A 23,086-nucleotide genomic window follows, 5' to 3' on the forward strand; every position below is an offset into this window, starting at 1 on the left:
TTAATGAGGCTGATATTTTGGACTGAAATGAGAATAAAAAGTAATTATCAATTGTATTGGACTTAAATACGACAATATCACGCTGTTATTTTCACCGGTTGATGTTTGGTAAACCTCGAGGTAGATCTGTAAGTCAGTGCAAAATAATCACATAAGTTCTTACGTTGTTAACATTACGTTGTTAAACTAATCCATGTCCATTTAAACAATCCATTTTGTTCACAAAAAGCAACATATAATGGGTCGACATATAATGACATATCCGCAAATGGTCAGCGCAGAAATAGATGTTCTCATATTTTGACTAGGATATATTTGCTATAATATATAAAGATAACTTCATTTCAGCAATGTGTTAGCTATCCATGATTATGTAAAAGGCTTATGGTGAATTTTGCTGCCAAGTGTATGAGATATTCCTGACAATTTGCTTCTCTTTCCCCTGTCAGTTGACCAGGGAACACGCTATTCATCAATATTTAGGCAGTAAGATATCAACCCCAACAACATAAATATTAGCGTTACTGTCTTACATTGTAGACCAGCACCTTTCTAAGCCCAGCATAAAGTCTTTTCTGATCTTCACTGGTTAGGTCAGAAAATGTAAAAGTTATAGATTGTGGATAATGACTTGACAGTTTGTATGTTCCAACATTGCAGTTGCATAAACACCCACAATGGATACAGATTTATATGATGAGTTTGGGAATTATATTGGTCCAGAACTTGACAGTGATGATGAGGGAGAACAGGATGATGATGATGATGTAGATGATAGGGACGAGCAGGGTCAGGAGTATGCAGGAAATGAGGTGAGATATTTATTTTCAAGTTTCCCCTATGGAAGCATAAGTTGTAAATGTTCTTAAAAGTTGGAAATGCACTTGTAATATAAACTTCCTAGGACAAAGAGTTTTAAAAGTGTGGGATGGGCTTACCATCAAGGCCATCATGGAATTATTGCAGTAATTGAATCAGGATAAAATGTTTATAAGGTTTTTTTAAATCTTAGTTTGTCATCATTCATAGGTAGCAATAGCGATTAGTATGCACATGTTTTAACCCCCTCTTGCCCAAGGGATGCATCGATTTTTCAGTGTGATCCTTTTTTTGTTTATCATTCATAGACTTTTAACAGCTTATCAGTGACAAATTAATTCAAATTAGCCCTCCGATTGTGATGATCCTTTCGTAGATGAAGTTAACAAAGAGAGCTTCCTCAAATTTAATCTTCATTACTTGTAGTGATGGGCAGGTGGTTCTTGATTAATATCACAATTACAGAATCCACCTACACCTTTATTTAGATCATTAAAGCACTACTGTAGATGTGTGTGTTATTGCTACTGTTTTTCTTTGCAATTCATGATTATTTGTAAAACAACCCATCAGTCCCCTGATGTTATTAAACAGAAAACTCTAGTACTCTAGAAAGTGATTTTTATTCCAAGATTTGTTTGCTGCATGATGTGATACTAATAAGATCTATGAGTAAATATTTTAAAAAAATCAAAGTTTCTTTTCAAAACAATCTGCTTTGGAGTCACTGAAAAACAAGAGATAAATCTAGAGTAGGCTGATAAAGTGAACTTGAATAATGCTAAGGTTCAAGGTAAAAGAAAAAATTGAATGTAGGAAAAGTTTACTTGCTATAAAAAATGGAAGGTTATAATAGGGAAATAAATGCTATTTTGCATTGATATTCAGGAAAAGCAAATTGTTTCATTACAAAAGGCAGTACAAATTTATAAGCTTTTGTATTTGTGCAGCACAAAAAGAATCCTGACCATGTGTATTCAGTGGCAGAGAGGAAATCAAAGAGACACCTGATTATGCTGCATTGTAAAGCCAAAATTGATTCAGAGAATCATTCTATATCAGGAAGAACCTTAAATGTCTCCTTTCATTTTTTACAACTCTGTGGTCTTATGCCAAGTTACAGAAAATAAGTGAAAACCAGCAAGTTTTATAAAATTCAACAAATAATTTATTTCCCTAGAATTCATAGTGAAAATGTAAATAAAAAATGTTACATTATTGTGAGTGAAATCCCAAATAGCCCTAAAAGTTCTATCACAGGTCCAAATGTATAAGGTTCAAGTTGAATTCCAGTGGTATTCCAAAAATATTCAAATATTGAATGTATTGGTGTACCTGTAGTTTTAAATGTGGTGACCACTCCGCCGGCCTAATGGTTAGAGCATCTGTCTCGGATGCGGGAAGTCGTGGGTTTGATCCCCTGGCCAAGTCATACTGAAGACAAACAAAAATGGTGCTAACTGGTGCCTCGCTTAGCATTAGGAGGTTAGTGTTAGGACTTGTCAGCCTGGTGTCAGGATAATGTGACTGGGTGGGACATCATGCTACATGTCTACGGCATGATGCCCCAGTGCTAGACATTGCTATAAACTGTCACACTGCAGACATCTTAGCGATATGACTGAAAAATTGTTAAAGCTACGTTAAAAATCCAAATCACACACACACACTTCATTCTGAACCACTAGCATATGCTTCTCATAAACAACTGTTTGTGTTGAATACCTGAACCAAATTAAATACATAGGTAAAAAAATAAGCAGCGTAGTTTATTGGAAATGGGTTTTTTTCATTGTATGTCCACCAGATCTTGACCCTCTGTGCTCCCCCATGTTCTTTTTTTTGTATTAAAAAAATTAATAATACACCTACAACTTTTTATTATTAGATGTTATTTCATGTCACTGTTGGTGCTAGCAATGGCCTTAGTTATGAAAGGTGATAAAATTGTAAAATGGCAGTGAATATCTATTTTAAAACAATATCTGGAAATAAAAACATTTAAGGTTTGTGGTAGTCAGCCAAGTTGTAATATTAATGGCTGTGTTTGATGGCTGTTACTATAACCTGTTTTCAAGGTTAAAGTCACTGCAATGGAAAGGAAGATTTAATTTATTGTGAGGTTGAAATAACAACAAAAGAAACAAAAAATTTAAAGCAAATACACAATTTGTTATTTGGTTTTGTGATTTTATTAGTTTTTAAAGAAAAGTGATGGTGCACTTCATTTTCAAGTCGGTGAGATATTCAAACATAGTTATTCAACACATGATAACAACTTTTATTGCAATAGTGTAAATGTCTAAGGAAAATATGATTATACATTTCTTGTGGCAAAACTGTTGGAGCAGATAAGATTTTCTCATTTTTATTTCACTATTAGTGTGTTATGTATTATTATTTTCCTTTGTCCCTCTAAAATGTCCCCCAAAATTGGAGGGTATGAAACATGGTGTCCCCAGCCCTTGGAATCCTATGTGCAACACTTAATAAGTTTTCTGATTATAAAACTATAATGCCCCTCAAATGACAACAATTTTTACAAAAGTTTCTTAAAGAACATCGCTTTAGTTAAAGTTATATTTATATGGAAACTCCGAAGTATATGTTTTTGTAATGTGACTGATGGTTATTCAGAGCTTTTTTTAAATAACTTTAATATCAGTTTTATCACAATAATTTATAACACAATGAAAATATTCAATATTTGAAATATGTTTTTGCCATTCTTACTTCAATTTGTGTTACTCACATGTGTGTGATCCTCCTTTTGAAAGGCCACTCCTCCTTTAAATCCACTCAACTGCAAAAGTTGTGGCCTTATTAAAGGGAGACCACTATAAAAACTGTTGGAAAATGCAGGTTGTTTTATGCTGTAAACTCATTGGTCTTCTCTGGGCCATGATAATTTCAAATTATAAAGACAGATGCACTTACATAGGATATGTACATCCACTGTTCAATACAATATACTACTTTGTTTGCATCCTGTAAAATTAAGTCCTTGTTCCATAGCAAAACTGTCACAAATCGATTAGTAACACTATAAATTTGTGTGTTGCAGGAGGATGACGATATGGATGCAGATGAAGGTGACAGTCCAGCCGACATGCAGGTCGTACTGCACGAGGACAAGAAATACTACCCCACAGCTGAGGAGGTGTATGGACCTGAGGTGGAGGTAAGTATTTTGGAATTTGGTCTCCAGTTTGTTCTTTGTGTTTATCAGTCTGTTGTCAAATTTTATCTTTTTTTTTATTATTTTAAAACAGTATCCAAATAATGTATATAAGAGAACAGCTTTTATAATTAACTCTTGATGTCTCGGGCATTTGTGTTAGGTGTCTTGAAAGTGGAGAGAAAACCATTAATCATGGATGAGGGATCACTTATCCTCGCATCTCTGGGAATCAGAAATTCCATTACTCATGGGTGAGGGATCACTTATCCTTGCATCTCTGGGAATCAGGAATTCCATTACTTGTGGATTAGGGATCACTTATCCTTGCATCCCTGAGAATCAGGAGTTTAACTCTCATTGGTTGGATGCAGGCTTCAGTACAGTTGGAATGTATTGTTTTTGTGAAAGTACCCATCAACATTTACATAAGAAATATTCATTCTAAATTATTTGACAATTGTTACAATCCTGTCCCCATGTGAAGTTCTTGATAAACTGTATTTTTCTTTGTTTAAACGGTTTATTTTTTTCCATATAGAAAACCAGCTTTTTAGTATTTGACAGTATTTGCTTATTATTGAATAAAACTACAGGTCCTTATTACTTAGTTTATTTGGATACAGTATGCGGCCAAAGTTGGCTGATATTCATTTTTTTTACATCTTAATTTCAGACTATTGTACAAGAGGAGGATGCACAGCCCCTAACTGGTAAGTCAGTCATATTCTTAACTAGGCCAGGCATATCTTTGCATTCTTATGAGTCAGTATCATATACGGCACTCCCTTATAGTAAAGTCCTTCATTATAACACAGATCTTGTTATAAGGCCCTTCATTATAACACAGTTCTTGTTATAAGGCCCTTCATTATAACACAGTTCTTGTTATAAGGCAAGCATGATCATGGATCTGATTTAATTAAGTTGAAGTAAAATCAGTAGTGATGGCAATCTGTCAGAATCTCATAATTGATAAGCGGTTCCAAATAAACAACTGATAATTGATTATAATCAGTTACTAAGAACAAATTTTAATTTTTGTTTGTTATACAGTTGTATCTTTGCTCAAGAGTTCAAAATATTTATAAATGTACAGGAGCAATCTCTTTTAATGACATGTATACTTTAACCTAATAAAAATATATTATTATATCAGTTTATATTATTTTTGTTCTACTTCTTTGTTAAATGAAAGCAACGTTTTATGGCTGATTAGTCTTATGTAACTGAATTACAATCCCCCAAATCCTTTTATTCATATGTGATGTGTCTATAATTTAAAGTAAAGAAGGATATGATTTTCTTTTTTATCATTATTTACAAATCCTACAAAGGATTTTACATTTAAACTGAAACAAATCATCAAAATTTCGTTAAATTTATTACTCAGCAATATAACAACTTAATCATGTAATCATGACTGTATGTTCCTAATTATGACAGTTTGCATCTACGGTATGATTTTATATTTGTAAGTTGTAAAGAGAATAAATAATTCTGATCAACTTTAATGGATTGGAAGCCCTATTTAGCTTACCATTTGCACAGGAGTTTTACGAATCTTTGTGTTCTGCATGCAACTAAGAAGAAGTAGTCTTCCATTACACAATTGATTATGCAGTTTCACAATCGATTTTTGCTCAGCAAACTGATGATTGACTATAATCAATAATCGGAACACTATGTATCAGTACCTTGTTATACAGTGGTATACTGTGTGGCTTCCATCAATAGAATTATAATAGGGGAGTACTGTATTTATACTTGGCCATGGTGTAATTACACGTAATTAATGGCAAATATATAGCCACTGTTATGCTGAAGTGTTTTAAAAGTGTTTCTCCATACCTATATTCAACTTCAAATGTAATATTTTAATCTTGACGTTTTAGTAACATTGGAACGAGCAGCAGATGTGAAGAATTCTAGGAGTGATAGTTTATCAGTTTTTTTAATTATTTTTTCAAGAGCCAATTATAAAGCCGGTAAAGAAGAAGAAGTTTACCATGGCTGAGCAGGACCTTCCAGAGACAGTGTATGACATGGAGTAAGTACTGTAAATAAATTATTTTCAAATTATTCTAAAATAGATGATCCTTTTTTGTGTTCACAGAGCCTGACTTCACACTAAGAGAAGTAGAATTTTATTTATTTGTCATAAGGTGGAGCATATTATGTTATGAGATAGTCCATCTATACATCTGTCTGTTATCAAACCAGTCCATCTATATTTCTGTCTGTTATCAAACCAGTCCATCTATACATCTGTCTGTTATCAAACCAGTCCATCTATACATCTGTCTGTTATCAAACCAGTCCATCTATACATCTGTCTGTTATCAAACCAGTCCATCTATACATCTGTCTGTTATCAAACCAGTCCATCTATACATCTGTCTGTTATCAAACCAGTCCATCTATATATCTGTCTGTTATCAAACCAGTCCATCTTTACATCTGTCTGTTATCAAACCAGTCCATCTATACATCTGTCTGTTATCAAACCAGTCCATCTATACATCTGTCTGTTATCAGTTTGGTTTCTGCATAATAGTTGACATCCCGCTACAGTTTAAAACATTTTGGATGGCTTGCACTTGGGATAAGGAAGAACCTTAGGGCTGTTCCAGTAAAATATAAATCCCCCGCCCCCTGAGGACTGCATTTCAAAAAACTTATGTAGGAGGTTGTGCTTCAAACTATTTTGATTCTGACAGTGGAAGGTTGGAAATCACTTCGGTTGTGGGTTGTGTTGACAAAATGAGAAACTGCTGGTGGGGTTGTCAGAGAAAAAAACGAATATATATTTAAAATCGCATCCAACCCCTTCATATTAGTCTGACTTGAATAAGATATTGGGTCAGAAAATGATCCTTTATATGTGAGTACACCTAATTTGTATGAATGCACATACTTTTAAAACCGTGATGCACTTTCCGCAAATTACATCAACGCTGCGGATATAAAACGTGCTTTTCGCAATATGCAAGTTTTATTCAACTTCTAACTTTAAAAGTCTATTTTGTGACGTAATTCACACTGCCAGTAGTGGTCTCGCAGTGCTTGATGCGACAGCCATATTGAGGAACGCAAACATTAACCTCGCTGGATACTTCGTTTCAACATGAATGGCTGTTAAACTAAATTTGATTGGTTCATTGAGCATTGGAACAAGCTTTTTATAGTAGTTTTAAACTTACTTTCATCATGGAAGTTTTACAATTGCATGTTTCAAATAAGGGCCACACAGGAAACCAAAATGGCTGAATCACGACAGGGTTTGTCTTTAAACAATGTTTTCCGTTGGCAAATACTGGCTGGTGATAGCTGTGATGACAATGAATTTCATGTATATCAGTCTGTTGGACATTGGGAAAATGTCACTGGAGATACCAGTTTGTGATCTTGAGCCTGAAATTTATGTTGAGTGCGAGTCATGGGGCCATACCTGTGAGATGTTGGAAACTGAACAACCATAAAGAACAGTAACTTGTTCAAGCTAGTTATGCATATGCATTTCAGACATTAGACAGTGAAAAGGAGTTCTCAGCACAGAATAATATCAATGCCATCTACAATAAATTAGTAGGTATTAAGGGTCTGATCAATGACATCTACAATAAATTAGTAGGTATTAAGGGACTGATCAATAACATCTACAATAAATTAGCAGGTATTAAGGGTCTGATCAATGCCATCTACAATAAATTAGTAGGTATTAAGGGTCTGATCAATGACATCTACAATAAATTAGTAGGTATTAAGGGTCTGATCAATAACATCTACAATAAATTAGTAGGTATTAAGGGTCTGATCAATGACATCTACAATAAATTAGTAGGTATTAAGGGTCTGATCAATGACATCTACAATAAATTAGCAGGTATTAAGGGACTGATCAATAACATCTACAATAAATTAGTAGGTATTAAGGGTCTGATCAATGCCATCTACAATAAATTATTAGGTATTAAGGGTCTGATCAATGACATCTACAATAAATTAGTAGGTATTAAGGGTCTGATCAATGCCATCTACAATAAATTAGTAGGTATTAAGGGTCTGATCAATGACATCTACAATAAATTAGTAGGTATTAAGGGTCTGATCAATGACATCTACAATAAATTAGTAGGTATTAAGGGTCTGATCAATGACATCTACAATAAATTAGTAGGTATTAAGGGTCTGATCAATGACATCTACAATAAATTAGTAGGTATTAAGGGTCTGATCAATGACATCTACGATAAATTAGTAGGTATCAAAGGTCTTATCAATGACATCTACAATAAATTAGTAGGTATTAAGGGTCTGATTAATGACATCTACAATGAATTAGTAGGTATTAAGGGTCTGATCAATGCCATCTACAATAAATTAGTAGGTATCAAAGGTCTGATCAATGACATCTACAATAAATTAGTAGGTATTAAGGGTCTGATCAATGACATCTACAAACAATAAGCCACCAAGAAAATTCGTGATTTCACAGTATCAGAGACATACATGGCTGACAGACAAACAAACAAAAGGACAAAAGATTGATTATAACAAATGAATACAAATAAAAATATGCAGTAGATTATATGATCTATAAAAATTCAGCAGATTACCTCCAGTCAGCTGTCATTTAAATCCCTTCTGTCCCCAACCAATATTAAAATCACTTCTGCCGCCCACCAACCCATAGCCAGAAATTATGTAAAAATAATATGCTTCTGTAGGGGGCAGATATCTGATGGTGGATCATAATTTTTTAAAATTGCTTCTGTTGTGGGTTGTTTGAATTTGAATGTGCCTTCCCCCCCCCCCCCCCCCCCCCCCCCCCCCGGGGGGTATATGTTTTACTGGAACAGCCCTTATCGATTTTGGGCTCAAAGATCAGGTACCTGTGGCTGAGAGAATAAAACATCTACAGCTACCAAAATTTGAAGAAGGCTTTCTCATGGGGTGATGAAAAAACTGTCCATTTTGGGGTCAAAGATCAAGGTAGCTGTAGCTGAAAATGGCAAGATTCTAAACAATAACTTGAGTTCTCCATCATCAACAGTTACTAAAAGTTTTTGTGGCTTGTTTTCCAGCAGTATACATGCAGCTTATACCATTCTTTACAGAATCCTTGGGAGTCTGTCTCACATGACTCATATGTTCAGTTGGAATTAGCAACAGATAGTAAATTCACCACTATGTCTTTACTCAAATCTGCACCTGGAGCTTGTTTAAATTTTTTATATCATTGGGGAAAAACACAGCATTTAGCTTATTCAAATTATTGATATCATTGGGAAAAAACACAGCATTTAGCTTGTTTAAGTTATTGATATCATTGGGGAAAAATACAGCATTTAGCTTGTTTAAATTATTGATATCATTGGGGAAAAAATACAGCATTTAGCTTGTTTAAATTATTGATATCATTGGGAAAAAATACAGCATTTAGCTTGTTTAAGTTATTGATATCATTGGGAAAAAATACAGTATTTAGCTTGTTTAAGTTATTGATATCATTGGGAAAATATACAGCATTTAGCTTGTTTAAATTATTGATATCATTGGAAAAAAATACAGCATTTAGCTTGTTTAAGTTATTGATATCTTTGGGAAAAAATACACCATTTAGCCCTGCTTAAATTATTGATATCATTGGAAAAAAATACAGCAGTTAGCTTGTTTAAGTTATTGATATCATTGGGAAAAAATAAAGCATTTAGCTTGTTTAAATTATTGATATCATTGGGAAAAAATACAGCATTTAGCTTGTTTAAATTATTGGTATCATTGGAAAAAAATACAGCATTTAGCTTGTTTAAGTTATTGATATCATTGGGGAAAAATACAGCATTTAGCTTGTTTAAGTTATTGATATCTTTGGGAAAAAATACACCATTTAGCCCTGCTTAAATTATTGATATCATTGGAAAAAAATACAGCAGTTAGCTTGTTTAAGTTATTGATATCGTTGGGGAAAATACAGCACTTAACTTGTATAAATTATTGATATCATTAGAAATAAATACAGCATTTAGCTTGTTTAAGTTATTAATATTGTTGGGAAAAATAGAGTATTTAGCTTGTTTAAATTATTGATATCATTGGGAAAAAACCACATCATTTAGTTTAAGTTATTTATATCATTGGGGAAAAACACATCATTTAGCTTGTTTAAATTATCGATATCATTCGAAAAAATACAGCATTTAGCTTGTTTAAATTATCGATATCATTGGGGAAAAAGCCAAAGCATTTAGCTTGTTTAAGTTATTGATATCATTAGAGAAAACACAGCATTTAGCTTCTTTAACTTATTTATACCATTGGGGAAAAACAGAGCATTTAGCTTCTTTAAATTAGTGATATCATTAAAAAAATACATCATTTAGCTTGTTTAAATTATTGATATCATTGGAAAAAAATACAGCATTTAGCTTGCTTAAGTTATTGATATCACTGGGAAAAAACACAGCATTTAGCTTGTTTAAATTATTGATATCATTGGGGAAAAATACAGCATTTAGCTTGTTTAAGTTATTGATATCATTGGGGAAAAAACACAGCATTTAGCTTATTTAAATTATTGATATCATTGGGAAAAAGATACAGCATTTAGCTTGTTTAAGTTATTGATATCATTGGGAAAAAACACAGCATTTAGCTTGTTTAAATTATTGATATCATTGGGGAAAAAATACAGCATTTAGCTTGTTTAAGTTATTGATATCTTTGGGGAAAAACACAGCATTTAGCTTCTTTAAATTATTGATATCATTGGGGAAAAAATACAGCATTTAGCTTGTTTAAGTTATTGATATCATTGGAAAAAAATACATCATTTAGCTTCTTTAAATTAATGATATCATTGAAAATAAATACAGCATTTAGCTTGTATTTATTGCTGATATTGTTGCAGATTGCTATGTTTTGTCCATGATGCTGCAGATTTTTACAACATAATTTTTAAAAGGTGTTATTAATTTGTTTAGATATTTCTAATGTGACAATTTTCTATTTATTACAGGTTTTTAGCAGACTTAATGGATGCCCCAGAACTTATTCGTAATGTTACACTTTGTGGACATCTGCATCATGGAAAGGTACTGTCTTATTTCACATTGAAATGTAAAGTTTCTGTTACCCACATGTATAGTTTCAGATCAGCTCGCATTCTGTATGCATTTTGAAACAGCATGGAAATGGATGGGATTGAATGAAGCTGGATGGGATTGAATTAGTGAAGACATATAATGCAAACATGTGAAAGAGATGTTTATTTATGAGTAACAAATACATATTTTCTGACACTCAGGACTAACAACCTAATCAATCTCACATGCACACAGATTAAACTCAATGATTTGATAACCTAGCCTGCACATGCACACAGATTAAACTTATACCTTAATGATTTGATAACCTAGCCTGCACATGTACACAGATTAAACTGAACGAGTTTATAACCTAACTTGCACATGCACACAGATTAAACTCAATGATTTGATAACTTAGCCTACACATGCACACAGATTAAACTCGATGATTTGATAACCTAGCCTGCACATGCACACAGATTAAACTTAATGATTTGATAACCTAGCCTGCACATGCACACTATGTTCATCAACAGATATAACAAATAGAATGATTCCTTGATGGATGTGCATGGTTAATCAACAGTTATCACTGGTGTTTTATCAAAATAAGTTGAATTGTGGATTTATCAACAAATGTGATCAATGTATGGACTAACCAACAGATTAAGGTATTATTCTTTGAGAAGTATGATGTTGATTTTGATTGTCATACATATATTAACACAGAATTTTAGGCGAAAATCTATTATACGGTTTATCAAATATGATGCTGTCATCTCATGACATTCAACAACAACCGATAAAGTAGACATCCAACAACAACCCATAAAGTGGACATCCAACAAAAACCCATAAAGTGGACATCCAACAACTACCCATAAAGTGGACATCCAACAACAACCCATAAAGTGGATGTCCAACAATAACTCATGAAGTGGACATCCAACAACAACTCATAAAGTGGACATCCAACAACAACTCATAAAGTGGACATCCAACAACAACCCATAAAGTGGACATCCAACAAAAACCCATAAAGTGGACATCCAACAACTACCCATAAAGTGGAATCCAACAACAACCCATAAAGTGGACGTCCAACAACAACTCATGAAGTGGACATCCAACAACAACTCATAAAGTGGACATCCAACAACAACCCATAAAGTGGACATCCATCAACAACCCATAAAGTGGACAGGTCCCTTATACATTGGGCTGATATAAAGCAAAATAGCTCTTTAACTATCCTGGATGTGGTGGAACCATTGGCCGTTGAAGGTGTGCCTCCCTCCTTACCTGTACTGTGTGTGCTGCAATTAGTGAACAGAAATTGCTTTAGCAAAATCACCAAGGCTAAAATCATACTTTTTGGTTTTGGTAATGGTTTGTTTAGGTTTTATTTGCCAGACACAATATTATGATCCATCTATATGTTGCCAATTTTGTTCCATACAATGGTGCCATGTATTATTATCTAAGTAGCTTTCATTTTGGACAAGGAAGGAAACTATTGATTTCAGGCTCATGAGATGGAAAGGTCAAAGTCACAAGGACTGAAAGAAGGAAAACTTCCATTAAATATTGACCTGTATACCACATTCCTTGACCAAACTTTTTATATGGCTTGTGTTTGAGATAAGAAAGACACATTGATTTTGGAATCAAAAGGTCAAAGGTCATAGTGACTCTTAGAAGAGTTATGTATCACCTGCTTGGATGAAACTATGTGAATGGCTTGCAACACTTAAAGAAGACATTTTGGAATCAGCATTGTCAAACGTCAAAACCACAGAGACTGAATGAAGGAAATAATTTCCACAAAACTAAGTTCAATACCACATGTCCTGACTGAACATTGTAGCTGTCTTATATATGAGACAAGGAAGAAGCATTTTGAATTGGGGCCTTAAAGATCAAGGTCCTGATGATTTCAAGAAGGAAAACAATTTTTACAAAATAAGTCAGGTCGTATGCCACACTCAGCAGATGAATTGTATTTCTCAGTAAAATAAATTTAGTTCTATCTCTTTATGAATGAAGGACAGTAAAGATTTGTTTCAAAGGGGACTGGGAATTTAGTACATTATAACTCAGAAACGTTACATCCAAATTTGTTTATTATTCAAAATGTTCATGATGTTGGACATACATGTAATAAACAATTTATACTGGTATGGTTACTGTCAAAATTCGCATGTAATGGTAATAAAATTTTTAAAAGACAACTTACATTTTTATAAACCGCTCCGGTGGCCTAAGTGGTTAGAGCATCCACCTCAGATGCGAGAGGTTGTGGATTCGAGCCCCAGCTGAGTCATACCAAAGACTTATAAAAATGGTACTAACATCTGCCTCACTTGGCGTTCAGCATTAAGAGGTTAGTGTTAGGACTGGTCAGCCTGGTGTCAGAATAATGTCTGCGTCATGATGCCCCAGTGCTAGACATCACTATAAACTGTCACAATGCAAACATCATAGTGATATGACTAATTTTTTTTTAAGCTACATTAAAAATGCCAATCAACACACACACACATTTTTATAAATACATGTTATCATGAAGGAACGAAGGTAAATTTTGCCATCTGTTGAATTTATAAAAATTACACAAATGTAAGCATGTGCAATACACAACTCGATTATTATTCATTAAACTTTAACTTGAAATATCTTAAAAACACAATAGCAATAAAACAAGACAAAACTTCATACTAGCTTGTTTCAGCCTAATTAATTTTCTTTTTATCATTCTTTCCTTGCTCATCTCAGCCAAAGGATGGACGATTCTTAACCAAAAGCCATCATTGACCAAAATTGAACCATTTCTTACTTACAAAACTTCTAAAATACCCCATATATGGCCTAAACTCCCCAGATTACAATAATAAGGTAATTAATTAACAACTAATTGTGTACACACGTTTGCCTTAATCCCATTATTCATCAACACATCACTGCACTGATTACAACAATTCTGATACCCAGTAAACTGGTTCTGACTGGCTTCTGTAATGCTTGGATAGAACATGTAGAAATACTAAGTTTTTTTCTTCAATTTTAAAACAAAAACTGTTGATTTTCAAAAGCATTTGATTTCAATATACAATGATATCTATGATAGATGACCTTAAAATACTACTTTTATCCTACTGCTGGTAGAATTACATGTATGTTGAAGCTAAGTGAACACTATTATAGGCAACCCAGACAATCTGTTCCCCATTCATGGGCCACATACTTCCTTTGTACAGAAAGTTTGCAGCTTTTGATAGAAGTCAGGTAACTACACCTCTTTTCATCAGTACAATCCATGTTTTTTCAGACAAATTAGATCTAATTTTTTTTTTGCTTGATTGGCACTTCACTTAGAATACAGGATGAGCTTTTTCTGAAATTAGGCAGGCCCCAGGCATCAGATTATCAGATTTTTTTAGAACTGACCACCTTTGTTTATCTGGCTTCAGAACATTAGGTGATAAAAATATTATAATTGAGCTAATCTTTTCAGGCAGATCACACATATCAGACACTATAACCAATTAAACATTGTAACGAAAGAACATTAGAACAAATCCTTTATAATACATATTACCGTATTTCATGTATATTTTCGTACTCTTTAATTTTTTGTATGCAATCCAGTTGTCAAAATCATAATTATTTAAATGTGTCATAATTTTTCAGAGATATCACTTTGTATTTTTCGAAAAATCCAAAAAATTATTGGACATAAAATTTCTACTAAGAAGATTTATGTTTGCAAAAAAAGATCGAAAATAACATATTTCCATTTTGTTTTTACAAAACTTGATAATTAATTGTTGCTGAGAAAATACAGTGATTGATGCATAAGCTCTCTTATTGTCATTACAACATCTACTGGTGTTTATTAACAAATGGACAAAGGATTTCACAGACCATACCTTTAAATATTATAGTTAATTAGTTCTCCTTATTAAGTCTGTCACTGTAACAAAACACCACATGCATTTTAAATGAGTTTGATGTTTTCTTATCCAACAAAAATTGCATCTCAGTACATGCTGAAGTGAAGACCACAGACCGTTGGTCAACTAGTCTTATTGTTTCATTATAGTCATACAAACATAAAATATAAAAACCTTGTCATTTTCTATCATAAATTTGAAATTCAAGGACTCCGTTAAGTTGATTCATTATATACATATACTATCTTTTAAGAGCTTGTTCTGTTTTGACTTGGATATAATTAACATTTTATTGCAAATCTGCCCTGAATAAATACTGTCTTGTACACTGACACAATTTTATTTCATCTCTATCTTGCACTCACACACACAGGCACACACACACACACACAAGCACACATGTACAAGCACGCTCACATGCATTAATCAAAACATGATTTCAAGTTCTTTATTTTTTATTGCAATTTGATAATGAGATTATTGCTGCTGTAAAAATACAAGTTACACTTAATTTCTTGACAATGTGGGCTCGTGTCGTTGTGTACAATTTACCAATAAATAATACCCATAACTAATACATGTTCAAACCATCTTAATCATTTTGCCAACATTACACAACATAACAGCTACATATGATCTAAATGCAGATGAGCTTTCACAATGAGAGATAATCCTCTCTCTCGTTCACTAACAACAATACAAGTCTTTCTGAATGCTTTTATTTTTGTTGTAATTAGATTATTGAGTTGAGAGCAGAATGAGACAGAAAATATACGGTTACTTTATACGTTTGTACCGTTAGGTTGTCGAGTCACATGTGTTCCATAGAATTTGTTCAGGTACGATCCCTTTATTTTTCGTACATGGTAAGTACCATAAAATCATAATTGTTTAATTTTACGGATAACGTTTCATACACTGAAATTAATAATTATTTTTTCATGTACGAAAACTTACATGAAATTAGGTAGTTAAGAATTTGGCTGAGGAATTTAAACCTGGACACCAAAGCAAAAGAAACGTATCTAACAACATCATAAATAATCTTTACTGTAACTTGTTTCATTTAGTCCTGCTAGACAACAACACCAAGCAAACAGTAGCACAGTACACAAGATAAATTTGTATTATGACTTAATACCTTACTGTCTTACCAATAAAATAAGTATAAAAATTTTCAGTAGTATATGACAGGTGTATAATATACCCTTTACAGTAGTGTTGTTCTTTTTTTACCATGACCATCCAGTTTAATTACTGTGACTGTTTTCAGAGTTACACTACATCATAAACCAGTAAACAAATGAATTCATCATATGTTAATTAGACTGTGTGTACCAGTAGACACATGATTTGATTGTGATGTTAATTAGACTGTGTGTACCAGTAGACACATGATTTGATTATGATGTTAATTAGACTGTGTGTACCAGTAGACACATGATTTGATTATGATGTTAATTAGACTGTGTGTACCAGTAGACACATGATTTGATTATGATGTTAATTAGACTGTGTGTACCAGTAGACACATGAATTCATTATGATGTTAATTAGACTGTGTACCAGTAGATACATGATTTGATTATGATGTTAATTAGACTGTGTGTACCAGTAGACACATGATTTCATTATGATGTTAATTAGACTGTGTGTACCAGTAGACACATGAATTCATTATGATGTTAATTAGACTGTGTACCAGTAGATACATGATTTGATTATGATGTTAATTAGACTATGTGTACCAGTAGACACATGATTTTATTATGATGTTAATTAGACTGTGTGTACCAGTAGACACATGATTTGATTATGATGTTAATTAGACTGTGTGTACCAGTAGACACATGATTTTGTTATGATGTTAATTAGACTGTGTGTACCAGTAGACACATGATTTCGTTATGATGTTAATTAGACTGTGTGTACCAGTAGATACATGATTTTGTTATGATGTTAATTAGACTGTGTGTACCAGTAGACACATGATTTCGTTATGATGTTAATTAGACTGTGTGTACCAGTAGACACATGATTTCATTATGATGTTAATTAGACTGTATCGGTAGACACATGATTTCATTATGATGTTAATTAGACTGTATGTACCAGTAGATACATGATTTCATTATGAAGTTAATTAGACTGTGCCGGTGGACAGAAGAATTCATCATGGTGATAATTATACTTTATGTGCCAGAAGACAGATCAGTTCTTCATGAAATTAATTACACTGCATACACCAGTAGAAAGATGATTTCATCATATTTCTGTACCAGTAGACAGATGATTTCATTGTATTTCTATACCAGTAGACATGATTTCACCATATTTCTATACCAGTAGACATGATTTCATCATGATATTCATATATCAGTGGACAGATGATTTAATCATATTTCTATACCAGTAGACACATGATTTCATTGTATTTCTATACCAGTAGACAGATTTCATCATATTTATATACCAGTAGACATGATTTCAGCATATTTCCATACCAATAGACAGATGATTTCACATATTTATATACCAGTAGACAGATGATTTCATCACGATATTCATATTCCAGTAGATAGATGATTTCAGCATATTTCTATAACAGTAGACAGATTTCATCATATTTCTATACCAGTAGACAGATGATTTCGTCATATTTCTGTGCCAGTGGGCAAATGATTTCATAATAATAGTTAAATTGTATACACCAGTATTTTTTCATCATAATCGTACTGTATACTTGAGTAGACAAATTATTTCATCATGCTAAATAACTACTCTCTATACACTGTTAGACAAATTATTTCATCATGTTAAATTACTACTCTCTATACAGTATTAGACAAATTATTTCATCATGCTAAATAACTACTCTCTATACACTATTAGATAAATTATTTCATCATGTTAAATAACTACTCTCTATACACTATTAGACAAATTATTTCATCATTGTAATTGTATGCAAGTAGACAAATGATAATTGTATGTTCTGTGTCATTATTTTCAGACTTCTTTTGTGGATTGTTTGCTTGAACAGACTCATCCTGAAATGCAGAGTCGGGATGGCAAGGATGTAAGTTTTACTTGGACATGCTAAACATCGATGTTCAATATTGCTTTTCTTCCAGATATTTTGGATGAGTGCAGTACATGATTGTATACAGTCCTGACATGCATTTTGCTATATCATTTGCAAATCAGTGTCATCTAAAAGAAAGAAGAAGAAAACCATGTAAAGATGTGTTTTTACAACTTAGAGTGCAGACTTTTTGTAGCAATAAAATGTGGTAATTGATTTGTCTTAATCAGTAAAACACTAGGCAAATGACAAATTGATATAAATTTATGGATGCTTTAGTGGTTGTTGACGTGTCCTGCAGCATTTTTTTTGCAAATCAATTTTTGAAGCTCGAGTTGATTGATGGAATGGTTTAGTTCTGTCAGTCTCTTATTCACTGCCGTTATTTGTCTTCTTTCAAATCTGGCTTTTGACTTTCGTGTACTCAGTCAACTTGTAGTGGATACTAAAACAAAATCATCAGCTTTTCAGATTGTTTAATCTTACTGAGGTAGTTTAAATTAACCCCTTCAAGGATTTCAACTCCTATCTGGGGGTGGGGGTGGCTTTTTAGTTCACCTTCTGAGAATCCTTTCCTAGGTCCTAAACAGTGTATTCTGGAAAACTGTATGCACTTGACACCATTAGCTTTCTAACATAGTTCGTTTTAAGTACAAGAATCTGCATCAGAAAACCCAAATTGCTGGTTGTAGAAGACTTTTTTTCTTCTCACTCTTGTTCAGTTTTCAGATTATTATTTGACAGTTAAATCCCAAAGTCAGAAAGCACCCCAGCACTATAATGCTGTGTTTCAATGATTTAAATAGAAGTGGAACTCAAGATTACGCTAATTTTCAAAGTATTAGAAAGAAAGCAGGGATGTTATATGTTTTATGTTGCACAGACTGGCATCATTTTATCATGCTATTGAATTGTGAATATATTTTGCTAGCTTTTATCTTATCATATTTATATATTATTAAATTATACTCTATTTAATCATATTTGCATATTATTAAAATTTATTTAATGATATTTTTGTCCTTTTTACTTGCTGAAAAATGGATAGATGAAAATCCGTCCAGTTTGAAGTAAAAACCTCCTGGTCAAATTTTTTAAATCTCCAGATTTCATCTTTTTTGTCATCCGTTTGCATATTTCACCATTTTCCTAAGTCTGCTGGATTACCCATGTTCTGGTTGCAGTATTGATTTTCATGCTTTTTGGAATATTGACTAATACAGTACCATATGTACATGCTTGTAAGATTTGTCCATTTGCAAACAACAAAGACCCTGATCCACCATTGTATAATGTGCTGTCAGGTCAATGTTGTTTGCTGTCTACTGCCAGCACATTTTGCGACAACAGACCTGCTTATATCGAGCTTGCAATGAACCTAGCTTAAAAGTGAGTCTGTACAGTATTTGTTATCCTTTCTTTACAGACCTACCTTAAAAGTGAGTCTGTACAGTATTTGTTATCCTTTCTTTACAGACCTAGCTTAAAAGTGAGTCTGTACAGTATTTGTTATCCTTTCTTTACAGACCTAGCTTAAAAGTGAGTCTGTACAGTATTTGTTATCCTTTCTTTACAGACCTACCTTAAAAGTGAGTCTGTACAGTATTTGTTATCCTTTCTTTACAGACCTACCTTAAAAGTGAGTCTGTACAGTATTTGTTATCCTTTCTTTACAGACCTACCTTAAAAGTGAGTCTGTACAGTATTTGTTATCCTTTCTTTACAGACCTACCTTAAAAGTGAGTCTTTACAGTATTTGTTATCCTTTCTTTACAGACACGGTATACAGATACTCTGTTTACAGAACAAGAGGTTAGTAATACAATACAAATTACATAGTCTTTTACTTTTTTATTCTTTGACTAGCAGAAGTCTTCATAATGCTTTGGAATCCATGTTTTAACATGTGCCGAGCTTTAGAAAGCAATATGTTAAATTGGGCATTTTAATTCCTGGTTTGAATCTAATTGCATGTTTAAAAAATTGTATGGGATATTTTGTGAACAATGCAAAACAAAACTTGGAGCATCAGACAGAGTCTTGATCTTGATGTGAATAACGCATTTTAGAAGGCTTAAAAAAGGCTTGGTAATGCATGATACATTTGATTTTATGCCATTCAGTGTTGGTATTCAGTTTAGGTAGGAAATTGTCCACATACACTCCATTTTGTGACATAGAAAATAATACAATTTGCAGAATTTTAGAATGATATACTTTCTACACATATCTTGCTCTCAGTCATCATCTAGTTTTGTGTGTTTACTGTTTGTCTGTAGCTTTACTTGTCACAGACCAGAAGAGCTTATGGAAGGTCTTTCATCCATCTGTCTGTGTGGGTTCGAGTCTCTGATTTGACCAATGTGGGTATGTGAGAAAGCTTGCAAGTAGTTTCTTGTGGGTCAGTGGTTCTTTCTGGAGTTTACCCAGATTCTTCATCCACCATATACACTGGCTGCCATGTATAGCCTATCTTGTGCTGGAAAATGGTGTTAAACCCTACAACAACAACTACATCATTCATTGTTAGCACAAGATAATTATCAGTGCTCCTATACTATTGGGAGGATTGCCATGAAGTTTACACACACATTCATTCCATGGTCCAGTTGGTCTTAAATGAAAATGCTGTTACTTGGACATCCAATATGGCTGCATGGTGGCCATCTGGAATTTTTTAAAATTCCTTCTACTTGGATGATCATATCAGCACTAAAAGACTTCTTATGTCTAGTTGGTCCTTACCGATCTGACATCTAATAATGCCACCATGGCCGTCATCTAAAAATCTTATCACAACTCCACTTGAATGTTGGGTTAAAAAATCATGTCACTAGTCACTTAGAATGGATGGTCATTATGACATGAAGTTTTCACCAAAAGACTTATAATAAAGTCTGCCTTGTCCTATGAAAATGATGCCAAGCTGACATCAAGTATGTACACCACAGCAGCTGGATTGAAAATTTTGCTATTACTGAAGAATACCAGAGATGGTTTCAACATTTGACAGTTAAAAGGAAAAAATGTTCTTATCTTGAATTCCAGGAAATTAATTTTGTCCAGTAGAGCATCATACCCTTCAAGGGAGTCTTGTTTTAGCTTTGCGAAAGTTCTAGTCATTGTGGTTGTTCATGCCAAAGTTCTACTCGTCATGGTTGTTCATGCCAAAGTTCTACTCATTGTGGTTGTTCATGCCAAAGTTCTATTCATTGGGGTTGTTCATTCCAAAGTTCTACTCATTGTGGTTGTTCATGCCAAAGTTCTGTTCATTGTGGTTGTTCATGCCAAAGTTATATTCATTGTGGTTGTTCATGCCAAAGTTCTATTCATTGTGGTTGTTCATGCCAAAGTTCTATTCATTGTGGTTGTTCGTGCTTGTATTTGTATTCTTTGAAACTGTTTCCATTTAGAATGCTAGACTACCCCTAATGTCAAACTGATGGCTTGATTTTTATATGGTTTAATTTAATTAACCACCATGAAATTATTTGATGGTGTTAATAGAAACGTTGTATAAATTTTGGCTTGGATTTATGATTCGGGACTTTGCAAAACAATAGCATATGCAGTTATAGAACTACTTTCTTTCTGAGAATAATGTACCCTATTTTTACAGAGAGGTGTGAGCATCAAGGCAACACCTGTGACACTTGTACTACCAGATACAAAGAACAAGTCTTACCTTCTGAACATCTTTGATACTCCAGGTAATTATAACTTTTTACAGCATGTATTAAGGGGGGCCCCCGAGTGGCCGAGTGGTCTAAAGCGCTCTCCGTTATGGATCACTGCCATCTCACCTCTGTCTGCATGGATTAGAGTCTAGGATTCAGCCAATGTGGGTATGTGAGAAAGCTTGCCAGTAGCTTCTCGTGGGTTGGTGGTTCTTCCCGGGGTTTTTCCGGGTTCATCCTCCACCATTAATACTGGCCGCCATGCATAGCCTATCATGTGCTGAAAAATGGCGTTAAACCCCACAACAACAACAACAGCATGTATTAAGAAAAAGAAGTGTAAATTTTATTTGCAGATAATATCAGTTCTTTTAAAACAATGACTAGCTTCTTGGTGACGGTTGGTAAAGATTTAGTTAACTTGGTGGATCTTCATTAATTTCCTAATTCTATAAATTACAATCTTTTAGCAAGCATAAAATTTGAGCATTTTTAGGGATAATAGTAATTAGTGGTTATAAAAATGTTTGTGGTGAAATTATATTAGTAATATATATTGTCAGTGCTAACAAGTGTCAGTTTTCATCCAGTCAAAGTATTCATTTTTAACTGGGAGACACTTTTTGCCTCTATTTTCTTCTTAGGTGAGAATAACTGTAAATCATTACATCAGAAAATGTAATTTTGTTTATTAAAAATTTAGTACAGTTTTTTGTTACTAATATGCCAGATCAATAAAAAGTATGTATTGTGTAAAGACACTATATTGGAGTGTACTGTATACAGACCTGCCTGCTTCTGCCCATTCCAGCTAGTTTGTATGCATTTCGATCCCCAATTATGCATCTACACATTGACATACCATACTACCTTTTTGGTATATAGCATTTACTTGAGGCCAAGTTGTCATTCTTCATCACCTTGTGCACCCTATGTGACTGCTGCAACATCGTTTCTAAGTTGGCACCATGTTCTTCCTGTCGCACCAGCACTGAACAAACTAACTAGCAGGTATCAACATGGTACAGTGGCCCACTTGGACCATTCCTGGAAAACTCATCGCTGCATGGACTATGGTTAAGGTAATCTGTCTCATGACATCCAGTACCAGACCTAAAACCCAGTTGTCATCTGACCTCACATCTCATCCACTCTACTTTAGTGCCACCAGAACTGGGTACAGTATTCTGTTTTCTCTACATACAGTCCAAAACCCAAGATTCAAAAAGTGTCTTGCACCCAGTCTTTTCGATTCAAGCCCAAGCCCTGCCATTATACTGGTT

The 23,086-nt window shown here is 33.5% G+C and overlaps 1 protein-coding gene across 2 annotated transcripts in view; it reads left to right on the forward strand.

Moving 5' to 3' along the window:
* The first annotated feature begins 29 nt into the window (after positions 1-29).
* The window catches only part of LOC149781003 (116 kDa U5 small nuclear ribonucleoprotein component-like), a 91,782-nt gene continuing 68,725 nt past the window's right edge, over positions 30-23,086 (forward strand). Inside the window, exons 1-9 of one of the 2 annotated variants that reach the window (XM_089938117.1) lie at positions 30-128; positions 661-812; positions 3,884-4,000; positions 4,674-4,710; positions 5,969-6,047; positions 11,019-11,094; positions 18,055-18,120; positions 19,903-19,938; positions 21,746-21,836. In XM_089938117.1, the coding sequence (XP_089794243.1) occupies positions 678-812; positions 3,884-4,000; positions 4,674-4,710; positions 5,969-6,047; positions 11,019-11,094; positions 18,055-18,120; positions 19,903-19,938; positions 21,746-21,836 (637 nt within the window). In that variant the 5' untranslated portion in view covers positions 30-128; positions 661-677. The remainder of the gene's footprint in view (positions 129-660; positions 813-3,883; positions 4,001-4,673; positions 4,711-5,968; positions 6,048-11,018; positions 11,095-18,054; positions 18,121-19,902; positions 19,939-21,745; positions 21,837-23,086) is intronic. The other variant, XM_089938118.1, reaches the window with a different exon arrangement.

This window comes from Sinohyriopsis cumingii, chromosome 16, assembly GCF_028554795.1.
Source record: "Sinohyriopsis cumingii isolate HCF-2022 chromosome 16, ASM2855479v2, whole genome shotgun sequence".
NCBI lineage: Eukaryota > Metazoa > Mollusca > Bivalvia > Unionida > Unionidae > Sinohyriopsis > Sinohyriopsis cumingii.